Here is a 23289-nt window from a genome sequence, read left to right on the forward strand (position 1 = left end):
AGTATGAAGAGGTCATTATTGTGTTTTGTTTTCTGCCCTGTTTTTTTCTAATCCTAATTACATTTAATCCTTTACTGTGATAGGAATTTTCAAAAGGTACAACTTTTTTCATTTTATATTGTATTGCATTCAGTTTTTTTTTTTAAAAGTCAAGCGCTCAAAAGTTAGAAAACATCAATATTAAAGTAGCTTGAGCAGTCTTAATTCCAACCCCATTATGTGAATATGCATTATGATACATTTTAATTACATGATCACAATATTTTTTTCTTAGGATCCTTGCCTCATTTTGTCATTTTTCAGAGTATGTAGCATTATATAGCACTTAATATGTTCAAAGCACAACTTTTGTTGTCTTCAGTTGAAATTGTGAGTGCACAGCACTTCCGCAAATCAGGCTCCAAGTGTCTCAGGTTGGACATCCAGAAAATGAGTAACACACAGATAGTAGCCACTTGTGAAAATTTTGCTTTGAAACTTTCCAAGCATCACTTAAGAAATCTATTAGAAAGGGTAGACGTAGAATCCCATTCTTCAGGGTGGCATTCTGTTACCTTAACAATGAGACCATCCTTTTTTTCTGCAGTTTCCTGCCTCATTCACTACACATCTTCTGCTACAAATAAGCTAAGGGTCCTACAGACAGCAGCCCCATTTGCTACAGAACATTGATTCATCCTGAGAGCACATCCATACAGTACACTGAAATAGTCAGAAGTCCTGGGGAAAAGTAATATTAATCCTGTAATTAGAGACTATATCATATACATATGCACAAGGGGTCTGAATTAAGGTTGTGCAGATCAAATTGGTCAAATAAGAGGCTTTTTTTAACCTGGGAATGGCAAAAGGCTCATCTATGGAACCAGGGAGACTTCTTTGCCAAATTTCAAGTTCCTTGTTCCAAAAAATTGATGTTCTAGAGCTTCTCAGTTTACTGGCAATATTTTTTTAAACCTCGTCAAAAAATATTGTCTGGAAATGGCTGAACTGTTCTTGCTGAAATTTTCAAAAACATTCAGCCTAAGGGAGACAACCAGCATAGAAAATTTCAGCCCAAACAGTTACAGCTTTGCAAAGTCATAAGTAACTGAAAAACAAGGTTCTTCTAATGGGGTGTGTCAGACAATTTTACCTACAGGTGATGCTACCAGCTCTGAATATATTATCTACAACAGAGTTCTTCAATCTGTAGGGTGTGCCCACTTAGGGGGTCACGGAGGAATGTTAGGGTGGGGGTGCGGCAGGGCCCCGGCCATGCGGGGCAGGAAGGACACACCACCCTACTCTGCCCAAACTCAGCTCTGGCCCCACCCCAAACCATGGCTCCAGCCTCGGCCCCTGCCCTACCCACCCCCTGGCCCTTGTTGTTGGCTGCAGCTCCCCAGTTTGGCCCCTGGCCCCACTCACAGCCTCGGCTGCCACGGATTTAGGCCCCAGCCGCAGTGGCGAGCCGCAGCGGCCCAGATGGGGCCACAGCCTCAGTCCACAGCCTTGGCCTCCAGCTCCCAGCCACTGTTCCCAACTTGGCCTGTGGCTGTTGCAGCTCTGCTCCTAGCCACAGCCCCTGGCCCCAACCATAGATTTGCTCCCAGCCTCAGTTGGGGAGTGTGTGGGGCAGATGCAGACAGGAGTAAGGGGGGGTGTGACCTAAAAAGTTTGGCGACCACTGATCTAGAAGCATGCAGTTTATGTACATACATTGCTGTTACAGAGTATGTCTTCACTAATGGCAGCAAATTCGTCGCCATCAGATTGATCTCTCCGGATCGATTGAGTGGTTAGTGAAGACCGGCTCAATTGATCTGGAAGTCGATGCATTAAAAATCCCCCTCCCCCCAAGTGGCGTAGTGTTGCGTCGACAGGAACGCATTTCCTGTCGGCACAGCACAGTGAAGATGCCACATAGAAGAGGAGTTATGAAGTCGACAGGAGTTAACGCAAGCTACACAGAATGCCGCCATATTTCAAGGCAAGTGTAGACCAGGCCATAGTCTGGGATTTGTATTCTGTTTGGGAGATTAAACTGTGAATAATCCTCCCCATTTATACTATTTTCCCAGAATTACTTTAACACATTTAGCACTCCAACACTTGTTATATGTTGGGATCTATTGGAGCATTGTGATCTTTTGAAATAAAACTGGGAAAATTCTAATTTTGTTAAAAAGTGACAAATTTTTCTTGAATATAAGTAGGCAACTGAAGGTTATATGGACAAAGAGAGGGAACTCTGGGGCATGATGTTTTTTCTTGGTTGTGCAGGCATTCAAAGCAAAAGTAAATTACAATAGATTGTGATCTTTCTCTCCAATCAACACCTCTATACACCTAAGAATTTGTAAGAGGAAAACTGCACACTTGACTTTTTATTTACTCTGCTAAAATTCATGTTGCCATAGATTTTGAAAGCAAGATTAGGTTAAAAGAGCTCTTTCAGTCCCATCACTGCTCAGTGTGTGGATTATGTCTGGAAATGGTCTTCAAAAACCAGTCACAAAAACAACTTTAGATCGCATGGTGAGTTGACCTCAGTGGGTGAAAACTGTTCTCAGGTTTAAACTTAGAAAGTAATTAATAAAAGTAGTTAGGTTTTGGGTTATATATAAAATAATAGTAGACAGGCACCTTCAGGTATAAAGAGGTTTGATGTTGCACCTGTTTTTGGCCAGGTACTCAACAGTAAATAATACCTTCAAATTGACAGTGCGGTTCTAAAACATCTGCGATAGATTCATCAAACAATTAAGATTGCAAAAGAACAGAGAAAAGCAATATGTATTCTGTTTTTCTCCCTTTCCAGGAGTGTGAATAAAAGGATACTTTGCAAATAGCAAGAGACAAATATAAACCATTAACTTTTAAGAGTATATAGTTTATATCCTAGGTGAAAGGAAATATCTTTCAGCAACATTGTGGTGTGGCTTTATAATAGCCATGGTCTTTCCTGAATGTGTTGTTTCCCTTCTTTAAAACTACATCCACTCCCCCTATGGTTTCAACTGTAATTTGTCTGTGCTTTTTAAAACAATCTATTCTCTTCTGTTTATTACTTCTATCACTTTTTCTAATTTTTTTTTTAAGACAGATTGTTGGAACTCCTAATTTTACTTACATATTTCTCAAAGTTTCTGCCCAAATGTGAATTTAAAAAAAAATCAGTTCTGCCACTTATTTATCCAAACATAAAACAAAATTATTGTTTATAAGGACAACTTTTTAGTGCTTTGACCCAAAGATGACAATACTGATATTGTAGAAACTTGTTTTAAAAAAATTTCTATTGTGCCAAGACTAAACATGTGAGATTCCAAAACAAAATATATAATTTTTTGGCATGTTTTAGGGATTTATGAGGAAGAATATTGGTGTAATGGACTAGATCTACCAATGCTACTTACATCAATTTTAAGATAAAAGATGTTTGCAAAATGTTTATATTACTTTCCTAAACAATCTTATGCCCCTATTTTCTTTCCCCTTATTCTCGCCATATTTTCCTGTTACTGTTGTCTTAATTAGATAGCATGGAGTTCATTGCAGGACTGCTATCTCTCCTTTAACTCAGTAACCTCTTGGGTGGGTGGAGGTCAGTTCTTTCTCTCCCCTGTGAAGTGAGGAGGAGGCCTGAGCACAGTTCTTCCTGCTACCCTGAAATGGGAGGGACTGTAGAGAATGCTATACGATTAACCCTGACTGCCTGGGCACTGTTATAAGGATTGTACTGGGGCATCTTGTCTTCATGGGGCTGGGAGTGAGGGGACATTCATTTTCACTGCCAGCTCCACCCCTTTCACTAGCCTTGGATCTCTTGTGTTTGGAAAGAAGGGTGTCTCTGGAATTTTGCATGCAGTGGTGGTGGTGGTGGGTGATCTCTTTTGTTGTGGATAAGTAGGCTTGGCAGAATTTGATGTTTTTAAAATACTTTTTGACTGATAATATAGATGTTTATTTCTAAGCATTTTTTTTTCTATTTAAATTTTCATAGTTATGGGAAATTACGGGAGGGTCATAATTATTTAGTGACAGCACACTTTGAGATTCAAAAAGTTAAAGCTTTATAACCATTAAAACACAAACTGTCAGCATCACATGGGGTGAAATTGACTTTTATCAACATTTATTGATAAATTTAATCCTTCCAAGTGTATGCATAAACAAGAAGAAGCTGAATCTGCCATTTCTGCTAATCCAGCAGGGGGATCTTCTATATCAGTGGGCAGATGTCCCAATTTTATAGGGACAGTCCCGATATTTGGGGCTTTTTCTTATATGGGTGCCTATTACCCCTCACCCCCATCCTGATTTTTCACACTTGCTGTCTGATCACCCTAGTGGGTGGAGATGACTTCTTGTGATAAGGAAGGAAAAAGGCAGTTAATGAAATACCCAGAATGGAGTGGACTTTAAAGGCAATTAAACAAAAACAAAAAAAACCCACCAAATTCGTTTTGGGAGAATTGTGGTAATTATATAAACCAGCGGTTCTCAACCGGTGGTACTTACGAGAAGGCTGGGTGGTACGCGAGCCGTACCGCACCACCGAATCCGCCGCCAGAAGTGCCCTCCCGCCCGCCCTTGCGAAACTTTGCCGCTGAAAATGGGCAAACGGCGGAAGGGTTTTGGCGGCGGGTGTTGTTCCCCCCATGTAAGCCCCCGCAAATCCCTCCCGCCGCAAAACCCCGCCGCAGGTCCCCTCCCTTTTTTTCCCGAGTGGTACTCGGGGAAAAAAAGGTTGAGAACCGCTGATATAAACAATACTTTAAAAATGTTATGAAGGATTCTGTAAAAATATTTAACAACATAAATATTGAAGACTTTTGTTGTAGATAGATTACTTCAAAAGTCATACCTACTTCTCTCTCACTTGCTCTCTGTGCTCCTCCCTCCCCTTACCCATTTCATCCACATAATAAAATAATAGAAAATAATTAAGAATTATTATAGTGTTATGTGAATGATAAAATAAGAGACTAAACACATCTTTGGAGATGGAGACAGGACCTCAATGAGAACAGAAAGGCATGTGGGAGTCTTATCACTGTAAGATTAGGAGCAGGTTTGTCATGAGGAGCCATCTAAGGGAGCGATAAGAAATATGATGGAGAAGAGTTAGCAAAAGATTCACGAATTTCTGAAAGAGATACGGTGGTCAATCCTTTAGGGGGGTTGATGTGAAACTTAGGCTGTATCTGAAAGAGGACTACATTAACGTGTACTAGGAATCTTTTAGTTTGTGCCATCAGCCTTCATACAGGGCAGTTAGATTGCAACACTTGGGTGTGCTTTGCAATTCACACCCCTGTAGTCCACACTGTGATGCAGTTTAGACCAGACCATTATTTGGAAATGAGCAGCAGAGCTGGTGGCATGATCCACCCTTACGTGTAGCTTGTTTCCTTTTAAAATGTTCCTAAAAATGTGTAGCTGAAAGCCCATGTTGTCGCATAGGTGTAATTTGCCATGTGTGAAAAAGCCAGAAATGTGGGCTCTTGTTTCTGTGCACTCTGTTGTACAAAGAGCAGCGTTGCTCTCTACGTGTTCTCCAAAGTTTATGCACAGCGCTGCCCCTTGGATGGAGGCACAGCCACCTCTTTGTTACTCTATGTAGCTATTATTCCCGCCTTCTCTGATCAACTGTCATATTCCAACCACCACAGAAGCTCTGGACTCCGCCATTGTTTCTAGTTCTCACAGGGCCCACTGATGATTGAACCTAGTGATATTCTATGCAAAGAGAGCTCTCAGCCATGCTTGTAACTGTTTATATCACTTTGTGCTAACTCAATAAACATTCTAGGATCACAGTGACACACAGATAGTGACTGTCCTGGAAGATTTGTTCTGATTTGTGTGGGTGGTGAATAAGGAGTGTGTGCTGCGGTGTGGGACTGTGTGTGTTTGGTATTGTGATGTTGTGTATGCTGGTTGTGATGTTGTGTGAGTGCTTGTGTTGATTTGGGTCTTGGGGGTATTGTGCCGGGAGTTCTGTTATGATTTGTGCTGAGGGTAGTTGGGTGCACCGGAATGGTAGTTGTGCCAAGTAATCCACTGTATATGCAGTCTCCCTCACACAATCAATGAAATTGTTGCATGCAAATTAGCTGTAGAGTAAGGGTGATGATTGCTTGAGTTACCTCTGATATAGTGCTCTAGGATTCTTGCTGTGTCATAGATTCATGCCTTACTGTAGCTGTTGGCTGCATGGTTGTAGTTCATAAAGTTAAAATGGCTGAGAATTTAAAAATTGGATGGTAACAAACTATGATACCTCTGTGATGATTTAGGCTCGTGATATTCTGAATAAAAAGAGCCCTCAATCATGCCTGTAGCTGCTTTTATCGCTTCATACTGACTGAACAGACATTTTAAGCTTCAAAGTGTCACACAGAATGACATTCCTGGAATATTATATAGATCATAGATTTGAATGTAGAGGTTACACTAGTGATTATGACTAGTTTTTTGTTTTTTGTTTTAAAATTGAGCTCTTTCTAATATGTACATGTGCAGCATAAAATTAACTTAATCAAATAAAGAATTATATAGTACAGTATCCTTTTAATGTAGTAAACTGGGGCCTGTTGTTACCAGGATCATTAGGGATTCAAAAAAGGGTCTTCCAAACTGAAGTTTAAAACATGAGGTAAACATGTTCCCCACACCTTTATGCTGTTGTAACACCAGTGTACTATGAAAAGTACTATTACCCTTCAGATCAACACAACTTTAGAATGTCACAGTGTGATTAATCATTATCTTGGAATGGGTACTATACCTTTTGAAGATTGAACCTTCTCTGGATTGAGCTCTCCAGAATCACTTTCTGATCATGTTCAGCTGAAGTTGGGACAAAGAGAAACTGAGCAGCAGCTCAGAAAGCTTTTCCTGCTTCCTATTTAGCACCTTTCTTGGGCTGTGGGCCAAATACCTGTCTGTTTTAACCCTGGGTCTGTTAAATTGTGCTGCCTTTTCTCCAGCTGTATCTTCTCCTTTTATGCTTAAGTTCACTTCACAGGAAACGTGTATCTAGCAATGCTGAATGAGAATATTCAAGGCAACATATCTGGTGCATTTTGTCTTAAAGCACTTGTTTGAAAAGGAAAAGGATAGAATAATGTCTGGAAAAACAAGTACATATAATTATGATATGAACCCATTCCTGGTAGTCATAGTATTTTACTATGTGTTTCAAAAAGGAACAAATTCGCTACTTTGTGACACACGTTAGGATCTGCATTTGTAAAAGATTAAACTGCAGGGTCCTTGATGGTGAAAGTCTCATACTAGTACAAAGTGGCTGCAACTTCCTGCCTATGGGTTAGTCTGCAAACAGCCAGCACAGCCCAAAAAAGTAAGCCATTGACCCAGCAGGAAGAATGGAGGATGGGTGTCAGTGAAATGATTCTGAACAGTTGCTTCCTTCCTGAGGATTGAGAGACAGCAATCCTATATTCTCAAAGGTCAGATCTGCCTGGGTTGCAACAAGCTAGTGACAGGGTAGTACAATTTTGCACCATCCTGGCACCAGTAATAACATGTTATCTCCATGAATTTTAGTCAATGTTGCTTTGTAACATAATTACAAGGTGACTTGTGGAAATAGACCTGTGTGTACACTGTTATAAGATCTCTGAAGACTAATGAAGAAAATATTTAAAATTCTCCATTTCGTTGTCCCTAGGAACTTCAAGAAACCTAGTATATCTCAAGCTCCATTTATTTTCTGTCTCATGCAACATTTGGATGTGTTGGGTTTTTGTGTGACTTGACCAGAGATAATTTCATGAGCATCCTTGTTGGCTCATTGTTCACAACTTTTCTTCTGTAACTTCAAGACATTTACTGTAGTTTGTCAGTTTTACATGTGGATATAATTTTGTTGAGGTTTCCAAACTTTGGTAATGTGCAGAAAGTGTCCAGTTTTTTCATGTTTTTTCTAAAATACTTTATCTTGTTATTGGTAATGCCAGTAACAGGAGATTTGTACCTTATCTTGTAAATGGGCTTTCATGCCATCAATAGCTTAATAAAATATGTAATTCAGAAGTCATGTAAACCTGATTTTTCAAACAAGTTCAGTGTTCCAACAGCACCCATTGAGAAAAATGAACTATGGGAGCTATCTTTGGCAGTTGTGTATTGTGGAGTGAACACAGGAAGGATAAAGCAGCATGTAGACATATTTATAACATATTATATACAGAAAAACATGAGATGGAGACTGAGACAGCTAGGGAATTCACCTCTAGAAGTAGCGCAGAGATCTTTTACCAGGTCCTGGGCCACCAAGATCACTTAGTCCATGATCTAGCCAAAACAGAAGTCTAAGGTGAGGGAGATAAGGCATTATAGCCTAAGATAGGGGACCTGATGCACTGAAAAAAATGTATTTTGCAGCTGCCAGATTATTATGCTGAGTATGGTCAGCAAGTGGCCTGTATGAAAATGATCTCCTATCTCTCTCTCTCTCTGATATGACTAATATCTGACTAATATCACTCTGCATGATTCAGCAAAGTACTATTAGCACATTCTGCATTATTGGGATCTTCTAGCTGCTCAGCAGAAGACACAGGCCCATTCTGCCAAGGTGTAGCCAGAGGTCAGTATTTTTCAGTTGACCATCCTGTTTCTGGTGGCAAAGAAAATTAATCTGAGTACCTTCTCTGCTGCATTACCAGTAATTGGCTTTTCCTTTCTCCCTACCATCACAAATTCCTCCTTACCTCATTTCTCTACAGGATTACATTAACCCTCTTGATTACATGAGTTGGTAGTCTCAGCCAAACAGGGAACCAGAACTGATGTCAAGGGACAGATTTGACTAAAATTAGTCAAGCTAATGCCTGCTGAAGTTTTGAATGAAGTTTTGTCAAAGATACAACTTTAATAACATTTGCTACCAGCTTGTGAAATCACAGTCAGGTATATTATGATGGAAAAACAAACTATCAGAAAATATTTCATCCAATTGTATTTTAAACCCAGTCTTACAAATAAAAAGTAATAGGTATGCTGGTAGAATATACTTATTATGCTAGAACATTTAGTGGTTAACAAATGCTGAAAAAAGAAACATTGGTTAAAAAAACAAACCCTTTTTACAATTTAGGCTACTGTAAGTTATCAGAGCAACAGTATGAGATAGATGTATTCAAATATATTCTTATTGTTAAGTGAAACTCCTGTCTCTAGGTATATTCTTTTGTGTGACTGTTAAACATGATCTTAACATGAAGCCCTTTTTGTCCTAACTCAAAAGCCTTCTCATAGTTGACGAATACCATACATAATGGTAAGTTATAGCAGAATCTTCTCCACAGGTTCATTTATCACATAAGGTAGCCTTTTGTGGAAAATCCTGATTGAAGTTCTGCATATTCTATTGACTGAATGAAATCCAGGGCTGCAGTGAGTCAATTGTTCAGTACCTTAGTGAAAACTTTGTAGATTCCCTGCAGGAGGCTGATAGGTCAATAGTTCTTCAGGGTTTTGTGCGTGCGTGTGTGCGTGCGTTAAAATGATAGCATTATTCCAATTCTGAGACTTTTCTTTTAAATTATTTTTGTGGATCATGTTTCTATTTTTCTGTGCTATTTTTCTATTTTTTCATAGCGATATAATCTTGATGGTGACTTACCTTTCTGACTACTTGTACTACTGTTCAAGTATATGGAGACATCCTTGCTGCATCCATTATTCATTATCCCTTATTAGGGCCCTGTGCTGCACGTGTTGTGTTCATTTGTAACAGTCCCATCAACTTGCCTTTCATATATTAGATACTAATTGCTGTCTCCCTGCAATGTTCTGTATGTTTGTCCTGTACTTCTTGTTCTACCATTCACTCATAGTGGAAAATGGAATAACTCTTATGAAATCAGAATTGTTTTCTCATACTTTTTTGTGAGTTTATTTTAGTCTCCAGCAGGACAAAACTGCTTTGTTTGTTTGTAAGCTACAGAAAGACTGTCTTTATAAGTTACTAGAGAGACATAGGAGTGTTTATTTACTGATTTTAAGACCAGCTTCTTTGGAAGAATAGTTTTGAAGATGATCAGGTTTTCAGCCAGACGTCTTGGCTCATTAAATAGTTTCAAGTGACCATCTTGCAACTAGGTCTCTGTTGATATAATTTGGAAAGGATTCTCCAGTGGTTTCAGCCAAATAGAATGAATGTTCTTATCATCATTTATACAAGAAAAGCTGAATCTGCAGCTGCAAGTGCAGCAGACTATATCATCCTGAAGATCAATAAATAGGATTTAAATATTTATAATTATAATATTTACTTATCAATAAAAATAAATGTTTGTTTACATGTAAAGTTTTTCTGATTTTAAACCAGCACTAAAGCAGGAGATATACTGGTTCCACAGTGCCTTTGCAGTTCCACAAATGACAATTTTTAGAATGATAGCCATCTTCAATAATGTCAATTTCAGTATAACATTTAAGTATATATTTCATAGTCTATACACTTCTATATAGAAGTTTTTATGCATTTTAAGGTTGCCTTGCTTAGGGAAAAGAGGTGTAGCGTTTTTCCCTTTGATATAGGGTTTCCCTATCACTCTCCCAGGTATACAGTGCTCTGATCCAGGTTTGAGATGAAGGAAAGATAATTTAACATTTTTCTGAACAAAATAAACCAGAAGTGTACCTGACAAAGTATGCAGAATTTTTGGAGTTGATGAGTTTCTGCAATTTATAAACAGAGCCTTTTCATTCATGTACACTGAAGGGTTAGAGGATCGAACACAGAATGCAGAGTGTAAACTGATGAACACCATTTGTTATTTGATTCCATTTTGCACTCTTGATTGTAGCATTGACTATATGTTCCTAACTCCAGCACAGAGACTGAAAGGATAAGGAAGAAACTGGTTGCCTATATTGTTCGCTTCCTTGTTAAGCAAGCAATCATGATATTTGACAATGTTAACATATATTTTGAACTTATTGCGGGGCAAGTTAATATTACTTAAATATCAATGCTTTAGTATAGGACAGCCTATGGACCTTTGTTAAATTGGCATGTTCCATCAAATCTTAACCTGATTTGGTGTCATTCCCCCTTAGGCTTTTGCTAAGATTTTCCAACTTGGACTTACTTCACAGATTCTCACTTTTTTGGAGTCTGAATGTGTGTATGCTTCAGGGCCTTTTAAACTGTTCAAATTTTAAATTGACGAGGGCCTGAAAAGTGTTTTTTAGTAATGTGAACAGTGAGGAAAGGCTGGATGTTGGAGATGTTATGTAAGGGCCATATTTAGTCATGACCTGGGTATTTGGGACTCAAAAAGCATATCTAGATTATGTGCCTGGATAACTGGGGTGGTATGAGAGGAAAAATGGGAAGGGTGAATGGGGAGGGAGAATATCAACAGTTCAGTTTTGGCTACATTGAGTCCAAATTGATTGCTGGCATCAGCAAGGAGATGTCAGAAAGAAAAGCTGAGATTCTTCTTTGAGTGATGGTCGTTATTGTATTCCACTGAGGGTTTACACATGCGCACTATGCTCTGGAGCTGGCAATTTTTCAAGTTGTTGTGTTTATTGGACCACACATCTTGAAGAAACTCCAGTTACAGGTAAGTAACCTCCTCTTTTAGTCTAGACAGAGGAAGACAAATTTGGAAGTAGATTTGAGAGTCATTAGCTGAAGCCATGCAAATAGTAATGTCACCAAAAATAAGATGTAGAGCAAGAAAAGAAAGGAGCCAAAACAGAACCCTGTGGAAAGGAAAATTCAAAAGAGGAGAACTAGGAGAAGACTGAGTCATGAAAGTTAAGAGAGGATAAGATTTCAAGAACACTACAGTTGATGGTAACAAAGGCAGTTAGGAGGGTTGAGGAGGATGAGTATGGGGGGCACTGCTGCTAAGATTTAGCCAGAATGAGGTTATGGGCCCATATTTGTATTTTATTGTCTCCTGCCAGTTTCCAGGTTTAATTTTTTGGTATGTGTTACTTTGGGACCCATTTGTGTACATAGATTTCATTAGTTTCTCTTTCTCTTTTTGTGCATGTGGGCATGCACACTTTTGCTTGGTCTTCAAGTAATAAAAATAGAGAGGGGAGGGGGGAAAAAAACCTAAACCCAAAGACAATTTCTCCCACCCCCAAAGAACAACAGTTGAGTAGTTTTGTTGCTACCATAGTATGAAGTAGGATAGTCTGAATTCAAAGAGATGTTGAAGTTAGTGTATGCCTTTTCCTGAGATGTACAGTTTGACAGGTCTGTGTCATACCTTACTTACTTTGGACTTGTAGTCATACTTTCAAGTTGACTTTGAAGGCTGTCTTCTATGTGGACCTGCCACTACAGGGGAATGAAGAGATACACTTTGCCAGTTGTTTAACAGCTGTTTTCTAGACAGCAAAGGAATGTTGAGACTCAAGACTCCTAGGTTTGTTTCCATGTTCTGTAGGGGAGTGTGCTATAGTGGTTACAACCTTTCCCTGCCCACTTCTGTTCCTTTCCCTCACTTTCCAGCTCCTGTCCTTTTCCTTCCACCCTTATTCTTTCCTCCTTGGTTTCTGTTTACCCCTCACCTTCCACTTCTCTGTGTCTATTGACAGCCCTGCCCCCACTCGTATCCGCTCCCTTCCCAGCTCATATTTCTGTCTCACCTCCTCCTCCAAGGGTCTTATCTCTCCTCCCTCACCCAGCCCTGCATCTCTTTTTCCCTGTCTTGCACCCTCACACCTCTGCATTCAAGTAAGGCTTCCTGCTCCTCCTCCTAACCTGCCTGGATGCCAACTAGGGGAGTATTGAGAGCACAGAACAATCTCCTTGTTCTCAATTCTGGCACCACAGTTCCCCTAGTGGCTGGGAGGATCAATTACAGAGACAGTCATCAACTCCTGCTGCCCTGCCTGACAGGAGTCCACACCGAATTGTCAGAGAATTTAATTGTCAAACTATAAAAAGCCCCTATTGAGCATATATGAACTGAGATTCTTCAAAGGCACTTTTCTTTAAAAAAACTAGAAGTTTGACCTTCATTATTTTGCAGAAACATCATTAGTCAAAGAAGTTGTACCAAGCAACTTTATAAGATTCTTTCTATAACTTTGTCATATTTGGGCGGGATTTCACCAGGATGGCAAAAGGTACATCCCTGACATCAGGGCGTCCCTCCTGCCAAATTTCAAATCACTGTTCCAAAGTATGAAGGCTCTAGAACATCGCAACAAAATGATTGTAAGAACTTTTTTTAACATGGGCAAAACATATTTTTCTGTAACCTCATTCTCAGAAATGGGTGAACTGTTTTAGTTGAAACTTAAATAAATAAAAAAAATCAGCCAGACGCAGGCATCAGCATAAAAAATAACCTCCTGAATGGTGTAAGTTTGGCAAAGTAAAAAGCAAATAAAAATAGAGTCTTAAAGTGGAATGTCAGGCAACCTGAACTATAGAGGTTGCGAACTACACTGCCTATAATTTTAAAACACCTGTTTTTGGCTCTAGCCGTTCATCTGAAAATTTAAAAATAGTCCGTAAACAGTAAGGACAACAGTTACTCCCCACCCCAAACCAAAAATAACTAGCCATAGTAAAATTCCCAACAATACATACGCTCCTGTCATGTTGTTTCTCCCCACAAATCCTGGATATACATCTGCGCCTTTCCATGTGCCCTGAAAATCACCAAGTTCAGATCATTTGGCACCAAGACAAGAGGGAGAAAATAGCTTCCAAAGTTAAGGGACTCTTAAGGGCCTGTAGGCTTCATCCTGCCAATGATTCCCTCTCTTATCCTAAGAGGGATACAGCGCTTCAACTGATCACCACCGTGGCAGCATAGCACTGAAGTAGAGGGGGTCTCAGTTAGATAGTCTGAAGCCATTTAAGGCTTTATAGGTCAAATGCAACATCTTAAATTCCACCTGGAAAGCAATAGCAGCCTGGAATATAGGTATCATGTTCCCACAGAAGTATGTTTCTTCTTTGAGTGCTTGCTCATGTCGATTCGAAGTAGGTGTGTGTGCGACGCATCCACAGTCCACTGGAAAGTTTTCCCCCACTGATACCTGTAGGATTGGATCTGGAACCCCCTGGAGTTGCGCCTTCATAGCCCTATATAGCGCGCTCTGCCGACCTTCTGCCTCTTCAGTTCCTTCTTACCGCCTGCGAAGGTCGCTGGAACAGCAGATCCTCTTGCTTTGCAAGCTCTTTCCGTTATCTTTGTCTTGTTAAGTACCTGTAAATAGTTAAAATAAGTAGTAGTTAGTGTAGTTGTAGGATAGAGCACTCCCACTTATCGGGTAGTCTTTTTTCCCTCTTCTGACCCCGGGGACAGGGCATGCCTGGCTTCAAGTCTTGTGGGTCCTGCAGGAAGCCTATGCTCAGGAATGACCCGCACTCTTCCTGCCTAAAGTGTCTAAGGGAGTCACACCATTGTAACATCTGCAGAGGCTTCCATCCCAAGACCCAAAAAAAGTGAAGCCGGAGACTTAAGTTTCTACTCATGTAATCCGCCCTTCATCCATGGAGAGCCCCAGGGAACAGAGGCCTTCGACCTCTGCCTTTGGTGAGGAATGCACCAGCATTAGTGAAAGGCACCCCTTAACCTTGACACCGGCACGCTTCCCCAGCACAAAGGACATGGCACGTGGGCAGCAACGGCAGTGCTCCCACTCCCCAGTGTCACATAAAAAGGTGAACCGAGATCACGCACCAACACTGAAGACCTTGGCATGCCAGGAAGGAAGCAAAGTGCGACCCGTGTCGGGCCACTTGAACCCTGAACTCACAGGCATGGTGCTGTTCACACTGGCCCTGAGGAGGGGTTTGTTGCATCCGAGGGAGATGTAGGAGGTGGAATTGCAGCTCTCCTCCATGCCAGAGGCCTACAAAGTGGCAAGGGAGCTGATCGAAGACACCATCCCACCGCCTCCACCTCGCTGTGACTGTACCCAGGCATTGGCACTGAAGAAATCAACAGTGCCCTCTAAGGTCTTGCTTCCCACGGCACCGATTTCCGGCACCGTCTGGCACCGCACCCCCATGGTCTCTGCAAAGCAAATGGTTCTCCTCAGACTCTGAGGCAGAGTTCGTTTCATTGCGAGGGATCGGCACCACAGTAGACATCGGAGGGTGGAGGCAGCTCACCCCCCTCGCGATGCCAAGGCTCCCGCAGTGGCAAGTGCCCTGGCAGTGGCCATTCTGGACCCCATGCGTGTTCCACCAGGCCTAAGGATCCCGGTCAGGCAGACTGCACTCTTTACCATCAGAAGGATGAGCCAGGAGATCATGTCACTCTGCTGGAAGCATGCAGCATGGCACCGAGGAGTGCTCCGTCCTTGGCACTGCACAGGATTTCCCCCGCGACCCCGACTCCGAGGATGAAGATGCGGCTCTGCGTGACCCTTCCGTGCTGAGGGGTAGGACGTGCCAGCTCCGTCCGTCAGAGCATCTTCCTTTTCATCCCCAGATGAGGCCATGGCAGGATCAATGCAGGCGTAGGTACCAAATGACAGTAGGGCTCACCAGCAGCTACTCTATAGAATAGCTGTGAATATGGGCCTTCAGGCATCCTAACCCCAGAAGGTCCCTCCTGGGTTGTGCTACCGTTTATAAAAACCATCAGGGAGACCACAAAATTCTTGTGGAAAACCTCTGCCTCCTATGGCAAAAAGTCGAGAAGAAATATTTTGTACCATCAAAGGACCTGAGCATTTTTACACACATCCTCCTCCAGAGTCACTTGTGGTCGCTGTTGCAAATGAGTGTGAAAAGCAGGGACAACAAGGCCCCACGCCGAAGGCTAAGGATGCCAAGAAGTTGCAGTTCTTCGAGAAGAAAGTGTATTCCAGTGGAGGGCTCTAACTCCATACAGCTAACCAGCAGGCCATCCTTAGCAGGTACACCTTCAATTCATGGCAGTCCATGGAGAAATTTGCGGAGTCTGCATTATCAGACTCCAAATCCGAGTTCTCCACCATGGTGAATGAGGGTAAGGCAATATCAAAGACCCTGCTTCAGGCGGCCTTAGATGCAGCAGATGTGGCAGCATGAACAACGTCTTCAGGAGTGGCCATGAGACAAGCTCCTGGCCTCCCTCATGAGGTCCAGCTTAACCATTCAGGACTTGGTGTTTGAGGGTCCAACCCTGTTTTCATCTCAAACAGACTCCAAGCTTCATAGCTCGAAAGACTCCAAGGCCATGCTGAAGTCCCTTGCGCTGCATACTCCGGAGACCCAGCGGAAACTGTTCAAGCCACAGTGCGTGCCTTGATTTTATCAGAGTCAGCAGAGGTAGGACTCTAACTGTTGGAGGGGCAGGAACAACAGAAGGAGGCCACCTCAATCCTCCAACCAGGGCCCTGGTCAAACAAGGCAACCCGCTGGCCCTAAGCAAAACTTTTGAGGGTGTGCCTGAGGACAGTGCACCAATCATTGTTCTGGATCCATCCCTCCTTTTGTTTTCAGATCGTCTATCCCACTTCTACTGTGGTGTGGTCCCAGATCATGTCGGATCGATGGGTTCTGTGGACTGTAAGACTGGGATATTTGCTCCAGTTTTCATCTCACCCACCCTTCCTGTCCCTCTTCAGGGGAGCAACTTCTTCAACAAGAGGTGCAAGCACTTCTAAGAATGAGAACAATGGAAGAGGTGCCTCAAGAACTAAGGGGCGGGGGATTCTACTCTCGCTATTTCCTAATCCTGAAAGCCCAGGGAGGCCTTCGTCTCATCCTCGATCAGCAATCTACCCGGGCCCCAGGAAGTTCCTCTGTTTTGTTGTCAATCAGGCCCACTATCAGTTCATGGGCCTGCCCTTCAGACTATCTGCGGCACTCCCGGGTATTCACCAACTCTCTGTCAGTGGTTGCGGCCTTTCTGAGGAAGAAAGGAGTACAAATATATCCCTACCTCGACGACTGGTTGGTCAAGGGACGCACCAGGGTGCAGATGTAGGCAGATGTCAGTCTGATAAAGGTTACCTTCAAAAGGTTAGGCCTTATGATCAACGAGCAGAAATCATCGCTTATAAGCCCCTCTCTAAGCCAGAGCATAGAATTAATCGGGGTGGTGCCGGACTCTGGGCAGGCTGGGATGTCCCTCATTTCCTGTCCCTTTGGGGTATTATAGAGGACTAGAAGCACTACTCTCAGACCATGGCTCAGAATTGCCTAAAGCTGCTGGGCCATATGGCAGCCTGCACCTATGTTGTACAACATGCGAGGCTACGTCTTAGGCCCCTACAAGCATGGTTAGCCTCAGTTTACCACCCAGCTCGGGACAACATAGACAAGCTGGTCTTGCTTTTCCCCTCAGTGTTAGAGACCCTGGAATAGTGGTGCAATCCTCACATTATATGCACAGGAGTCCCCTTCTCACCATCATGTCCGTTGCTATGTCTGGTAATGGACGTGTCACCAATGGGTTGGGGAGCTCATCTGGGGGACCTCAAGACCAAAGGTCTCTGATCCCACAGAATTTTTGCTTCATATCAATGTGAGAGAGTTGAGAGCAGTGTATCTGGCTTGTCAAGCTTTCCAAGGTCATCTGGGGAAATAGTATCAGTCCTAACAGACAATACAGCAGCAATGTGTTATATAAATAGGGTGGAACTTGCTCCTCTCCCGTGTGCCAAGAAGCCCTCAGACTGTGGGACTTCTGCATCACTTGTTCGATACACCTGGAAGCATCGTACCATCATACATTTGGTGAATACCCGGGGGAACTGGATAGTACAAAGGGCAGGATCGTGAACTGGTCGTGGGCCTGGGATTCAGAATGTGTAGATTGCATTCATTGGATGTCAGGCAGGCCGTAGCCTTCTACATTGAGAGAACTGAGCCATTCAGAGTGAACCAGCTATTTGTAGCAGTAGCAGACAGAATGAAAGGGCTACTGGTTTCTTCTCAATGAATTTCATCGTGGATCACTTCCTGTATCAAGGCATGTTATGACCTGGCTAACGTAACGGGCCCAGTGCTTGGTGCAACTTCTTAACTAATGGTGTGTCTGCAAAATAATGGGGGTCAAACTTGTAATTCTTTATAAAAGTGTTGGTGGAAGACCATATTGTTAGCTTTACAGACTTCCTGTTTGGTAGCTGCTATTCTTTCAGTCTGTCATGCTGTCATGGAACATACTAAATGGGCTGTGATTCCTTCTGTAACTGATTCATAAACATCTGTGTAGGCATCAAAGTTGCAGAGTTTGAACCAATGGGAGTTGTGCTAATTAGGTGCTTCTGAAAATCCACCCTTAGATGTCTTACTATGGACTTAGAAACCTCATTTTTAGGCTCTTATTTATTAGCCTATTTATTAAACAACTCATTGCTTGGTGGGACTTGTTTCCATTTACTACACTAGTATATGTCTGACTGCAATGACTCACTAAGGACCTGATCCTGTATCATGGAAGAGATCAGGAGCTTTATCATTATCTTCAGTGGGTATAGGATCAAGTCCAAAATACCATTCTTGGCTGCAGCAGATGAATGGCTGAATGCCCTAGAACAGATCCTCTTTGTAGCACCGGGTCAATTTTCTCACTTCATAGGTAGTACATACATCCTGAACAAATCCTTGGGATCCTCTGGCCAGTCATGATTACAAGGACCTGAGATATTAATTTTGTAGTTCTTGTACAATGAGACTTATAGAAAAGCAAAAACTCCAAGTAATGTCAGGAGAGAGACTAGTTGTACTTATTAGTGTGTATGTGTGTATATATATATATATATATATATATATATAATTTTGACAGCAGTTTGTTTAAGAATCATTATTAATGGAGTCAGATTCTATTGATATTCACCTACCAAAGGGAGAAACTATAGCTCTTCCCTTCTTAACCCAGTTCCCTCAGTATAAGTGAGAAGTGTTGTAATGTTATTTCTATTTGTCAAATTGTGTGGGACTTGATTGATAATTTAGATGGAGATTATCATCCAACTGGAGGATCTTACTCTCTCAAACTAGTTTTTTTGTGGAAGATGTTCTTGTAGACTCTTTATTAGGCTGATCTCTTTGGTATAGTCATGTTGTCTGGACCACTTAGCAAACATCTGGTACAGCACTTGAATTTGTACTAATATATTAAGGAATGTCCATCTATACATCTGTCTTGAAGACAATAAGGTCTTTGCTTCATCTTGAGCCTTTTCAGTGTTTTCTCTTGTGCGTGGAGATTTACGAGTCTCCATGATCTCTTTTTGGCTTATATGATTAAACTGTCTTGTACAATTTTTGTTGCTCTGTGTTTGGAGAATCTTGGTTTTGTGGATATTTATTTCAAACTTTTTAGTGTGAATCGAATGAACACAGTCTTTGTAGACAAGGGATAATTACTTACCTATAATATTGCTTCTCTGAAGATAATATTTGACTAGATTTCTACTTTCTAACCCACCTCCTCTCAGGCTTCTGGCGAGAGGATAACATTTTCTGTGTCTAAATTTTTCTCTTTTTTTTATCATATGCATATTCTTTGGGCATATCTGTTATGTTTAAAATGCGAAGAACTCTTTACTTCCAACTCACCAAGGAATTGAAGCGGAATGTTGTTTTTGTTAGTTCTTCTCAGACTCAGAATAAGGCTGGTATGCCTGTGTCAAAAAGGGCCCCAAATTGTTTAAAGCAAGGGTAGTTCTGACTTGTTACAAGGTCACAAGTAAGTAATTATCCCTTTCTTGCTCATCCAGCAGTATTACTAGTGTTATTGTTTTAATTAACTGCATATATTTTTGAATATATTATAATTTGGTTATATATCATATCTAGACAGGCAACATTCACATAGGTTAAATGAAAAACTGTAACTTTTCCCAAAAATATATTTGGAATTGAAATTCTGCCTTCCTTGCTTACAAAGTGAGGCAAAAAATTTTGATTACTTATTCATAGATAGCTAAATTAAAACTTCAACATAGTTTTCAGACAAGAAAATAAGGTGGTCCCGAATTTCAGGCTGCAGTTTTCTTGCCTCTAGTAAGTTTAAAATTAAATATTGTTGCTGGTGTGATTGTCTTATAGGCAATTTTCCGCATTCTGTCTTATGCTTGCTTGGACTGTTGTTACTAGGGGTTTTATTTTGTTTCTCTTCTTCGAATGTTTCTGACTCCATGATCTTACATGTTTTGTCCTTGCTGCAATAGAAAATAAATGTCAAAGCCACCACCTATCTGAGACTGAGTCGGAACTGAGCCTATAATATTTTGAAGTCAGTTAAAATTCTCATTTTTAAATATTATATATAGTCTTAATCTAGTTTGAAATCTAAATCTAATTATTTTAAATAACACTAGTACAATCTTCGACTAGAGTTGCATACTGTTGTTGTTGAGTACTTACTCTGACTGTCCACAAATAGTTTCTGTTCTTTAAGTTCATTGTGGGAAAACCCATCTTTTGTTTCTGTAGTGCTAAAGGACAAGAACATATATCCTGACAGGCATGGCAGCCTGGTGGTGAAAAGTTTTGTTAATCATTTATGAAAGCTAACACTTTTTGTGTATTTGGTGGTCTTTAATTGTAATTTTAGAGGAAACCATTATTAAAAGGCACTCTCACTTTCCTCCTCACTCTCATGTACATTGTAGTAGACCACATATTTTTTAAACAATAGGTCCCTGTGTGAAGTCAAAGCATTGAAATCATGTATGTGATAGTTACTGCTTCTCAGGTAAAAATATTTACCTGATTCAGATTTGCCATCCTTGAGACAAGGTTGCCTTTCATTACTGTAAGTTCCACAACAGATCTCTTGCAAAATTTCAAACGAGTTTTTTCTCAAGGTAGAGAGACATCAGGAACAATATGAAAAGGTCCATCCATCTACAGTTTTTGTCCATAGACTTGTCTGTCTTGATCTCCTCAAGAAATACTCCCAGCTTGGATTACCTCAAAAAGTTTCTTCAAAGTGCTCCTTACTGACTAGTAATCCATCATATATTGTAGATACCTCCCAAATAGTTTACCGTTGCCTCAATCAGCAAGAATTTCATGTTTTTCATCTTTTTAGGACTGAAATAGAAAAAATTGAATTGTCTTTCAAAATACACGCAATCTTTTAGAGATAGGGATAATCTTTTTTTTGAGATCCAGAGAGATCCAGAATTGCAAGCTCAAGTTTGCTGTAGTGCACAACCAGTGACGGACTGGGACTAAAAATTGGCCCTGGCATTTAAAGCACACAGTCTAAGATCAGGCTGTGGGCTTGAGTCTATACTACACCCCCACCCCACCCCGCCAATAACACAGCAGCCTGACCTGCAAAGTTAATTCAGTCGGGGGGAGAGCCTGTGGTTCCCCATACCATTCATGTGCCACGCATCGAGACCGGGGCTGTCCACAGGCTCCATGCCATGGGCTGCGACCCTCGGTGACAGCTCGGGTCAGCCCAGCGGGGCAGTTACACACAGACCTTGGGTGACTAGATGGCCCGATTTTATACGATAGGCGCATGGGTCTCTGGCTGACTTTCAGGCGGGGAGCAGTGGCCTGGGCAGTGGGGAGGGAGATGAAGAGGCATTTGGGGGGGGGGGGGAGGGGGAGGAGGAGGAGGAACCTGTCTGGCAAGCAGCAGCAGTGAGAAGGCTCAGGGAGTCAGGAAAGCCGGGAGCAGCAGCTGGGGTGGGGCGAGTTTAAGTCAAGATATGATAGGCAAATTAACAGCCAGATTCTAATCCTTTTTTAGTCACATTCAGTAGTACCTTACTGCAAAACTAATCCCAATGAAGTCAGTGGGACTACTTATGTGAGAAACTGCATGTGAGTAACAGTACTGGAATCTGGTTCTTTTAAGGGTTTTGCAAAGTACCGAGAGAGGCCATCTCCCATGGAAAATCAGACTGTATTTTGCAGAAGCAGAAAATAGTCAAACTGTAGTATATTTTATTACAAAACCTATTCTGGCTGAATTGGCAAATTAAACTATTGCTGGTCTTTCTGAAAAAATAACTATAAAATTTTTCATTCCGTGGACTTTAAACTATTTGCTAGTACCTTTAACTTGTATTCCCCATCTTAAAATTAAACTAAACTCGGAGTTGCAGCACTAACTGCTAATTTTGCAATGTTCTTAAAAGTTCCTACAAAGCCTACTGTGGAATTGCTGAAAAATTTAAACTGTTTTTTGTCCTTCTGGTAAAGATGTGAATGTCTTTGAACTACCTGGCTCCAGCAGAAAATTCCAGACCCAATCTCTCTCCTCCCAATTATCAAAGACTTCTTATGGGAGATGCCAGTTCATGATTTAATCATGAGTTTTGCTGTGTTTGGTGTCTTTTCTTGAAGTCTCCGTGGCATTTGGTTTTTGAGTAAATGGAATACCACCTCTTCTCCCATCAAATCTGACTATTCTGTGCTCAGATTTGTCTGACAGTTTTATTCTAAAAATACACAGGAAACCTTCTTAAACTTTAAGAATGTTTTTTACTACATCTGTGTTTTTTAAATGATATATGTAGTACTGTAATAGTTATTTTTTATTTTCAGAAAAGCATTATTTATTTAAATTATTCATTTTCAGTTGCACAATACAATGCGTAATTCTTTACCCATTTCAACTTTGACTATAGCTCATTGAAGTAGTAAACTGATTACAGGCTCAGTTGAAAGCAAGCATTTTAGCCTCAAATAGGCTAGTGCTAATACTTAGATGCATTCTGTCTGGTGTATAAAAGCTATATTGATCTGTTACACACATTCTAGCAAAATTTATGACTAAATCAGAACAAGTGTTTCTTAGACATTTGAAATATTCTGAAGTTTAGAACATTCCCATCACCATGGTTGAAATCCTAATACAGTAGTTTTCTGTTTTCTGTAGTGTGCATTAAATAATCTTAACTTCGGCGTAGATTCATTTTCTGTAGTAAATATACATGGTTACTAATGAATACAAGAGAGAAATTTTATATGAAACTTTTGTATTTTTTTTCCAGGTATTTATAGCAGCAATGATGTAGCAGTATCATTTCCAAATGCAGTATCTGGCTCAGGATCTAGCACACCCGTTTCCAGTTCTCATTTACCTCAGCAGGCTTCTGGTCACTTGCAGCAAGTGGGGGCTTTGTCACCTTGTGCTACATCTTCTGTAACTACTGTTGTTGCTACAACTCAGGTAATCATCACAGGCGTTCAGAATAATATTTATACCCATCTAAACTGTTCCTTTTCAATTTAAAAGATTTCCCCAAGATTTATGTGGAAAAAGATTATTAGGGATAACCACTGTATTTTTTTAAAAGGAAATGTTTGGGATGGTGGTGATTTATTGTCATGCCTAGAGGGCTAGGGCCCCTTTGTGCACT

The 23289-nt window shown here is 41.0% G+C and overlaps 1 protein-coding gene across 4 annotated transcripts in view; it reads left to right on the forward strand.

Annotated features, from left to right (window-relative positions):
• MLLT10 (MLLT10 histone lysine methyltransferase DOT1L cofactor) overlaps nt 1–23289 on the forward strand; it is a 213016-nt gene that overhangs the window by 143268 nt on the left and 46459 nt on the right. For all 4 annotated transcript variants that reach the window (XM_067562351.1, XM_067562352.1, XM_067562353.1 and 1 more), the window contains one exon: nt 22921–23099. In XM_067562351.1, coding sequence (XP_067418452.1) covers nt 22921–23099 — 179 coding nt within the window. The remainder of the gene's footprint in view (nt 1–22920; nt 23100–23289) is intronic.

The sequence above is a fragment of the Emydura macquarii genome, unplaced genomic scaffold (assembly GCF_026122565.2).
Source record: "Emydura macquarii macquarii isolate MOO-44397 ecotype Brisbane River unplaced genomic scaffold, CSIRO-AGI_Emac_v2 contig_2422, whole genome shotgun sequence".
Classification (NCBI taxonomy): domain Eukaryota; kingdom Metazoa; phylum Chordata; order Testudines; family Chelidae; genus Emydura; species Emydura macquarii.